At 38.3% G+C, this 613-nt stretch overlaps 1 protein-coding gene across 1 annotated transcript in view; it reads right to left on the bottom strand.

Moving 5' to 3' along the window:
- EMH_0002290 (DNA-directed rna polymerase I largest subunit, putative) overlaps positions 1-613 on the bottom strand; it is a gene marked incomplete at both ends in the record, with an annotated part of 5,254 nt that overhangs the window by 112 nt on the left and 4,529 nt on the right. The window contains one exon of the mRNA XM_013495955.1: positions 4-215. Within this exon, the coding sequence (XP_013351409.1) occupies positions 4-215 (212 nt within the window). The remainder of the gene's footprint in view (positions 1-3; positions 216-613) is intronic.

Below are 613 nucleotides of genomic sequence, written 5' to 3'. Positions count from 1 at the left end.
ACCTGCGGCACGTGTAGGTTCATTTCGTCTCCATCGAAATCTGCGTTATAGCTGCTGCAGTTAACGAAGTTTATTCTGAATACTCTTTCAGCAGCTTCTCTGTCTGCTGCTGCTGCTGCTGCTGCTGCTGCTGCTTGCTGCTGCTGCTGCTGCTGCTGTGCATCTTCCTGCTGCTGCTCTTGCTGCTGCTGCTGCTGCTGCAGCTGCAGGCGTTTCTGTATAAAAGAAGGGGTGAGCTGTCTATACGATCCATCTTTTTTTTTGATTCCGTTTTGTTCAATAAAAGTATTAATATGATATTTTTTATTTATTGGTTTTGTTATTTTTATAAAATGAGCCATTAAGGATAAACGATGCAGAGAAGGTTGTCTATTCATCAGTACTATATCTCCCTCTCGGAGGTGCCTATACACCCGAAACGCCGCGCCGTCACCGCAACCACCACCAGCTGCATATGCTTCTAGCTCTGATGCCTTTTTTTCTCTTGCTGATGCAGACATATACTCCAAATTAAACCTAAAACACACATATTTCAATATTTTATTTATATATAAAAAAAAAAAAAAAAAAAAAAAAAAAAAAAAAAAAAAAAAAAAAAAAAAAAAAAAAAAAA

This window comes from Eimeria mitis, genomic scaffold (assembly GCF_000499745.2).
Source record: "Eimeria mitis Houghton genomic scaffold, Emh_scaff184, whole genome shotgun sequence".
NCBI classification, from domain to species: domain Eukaryota; phylum Apicomplexa; class Conoidasida; order Eucoccidiorida; family Eimeriidae; genus Eimeria; species Eimeria mitis.
This window is presented reverse-complemented; position numbering and strand designations above follow the sequence as displayed.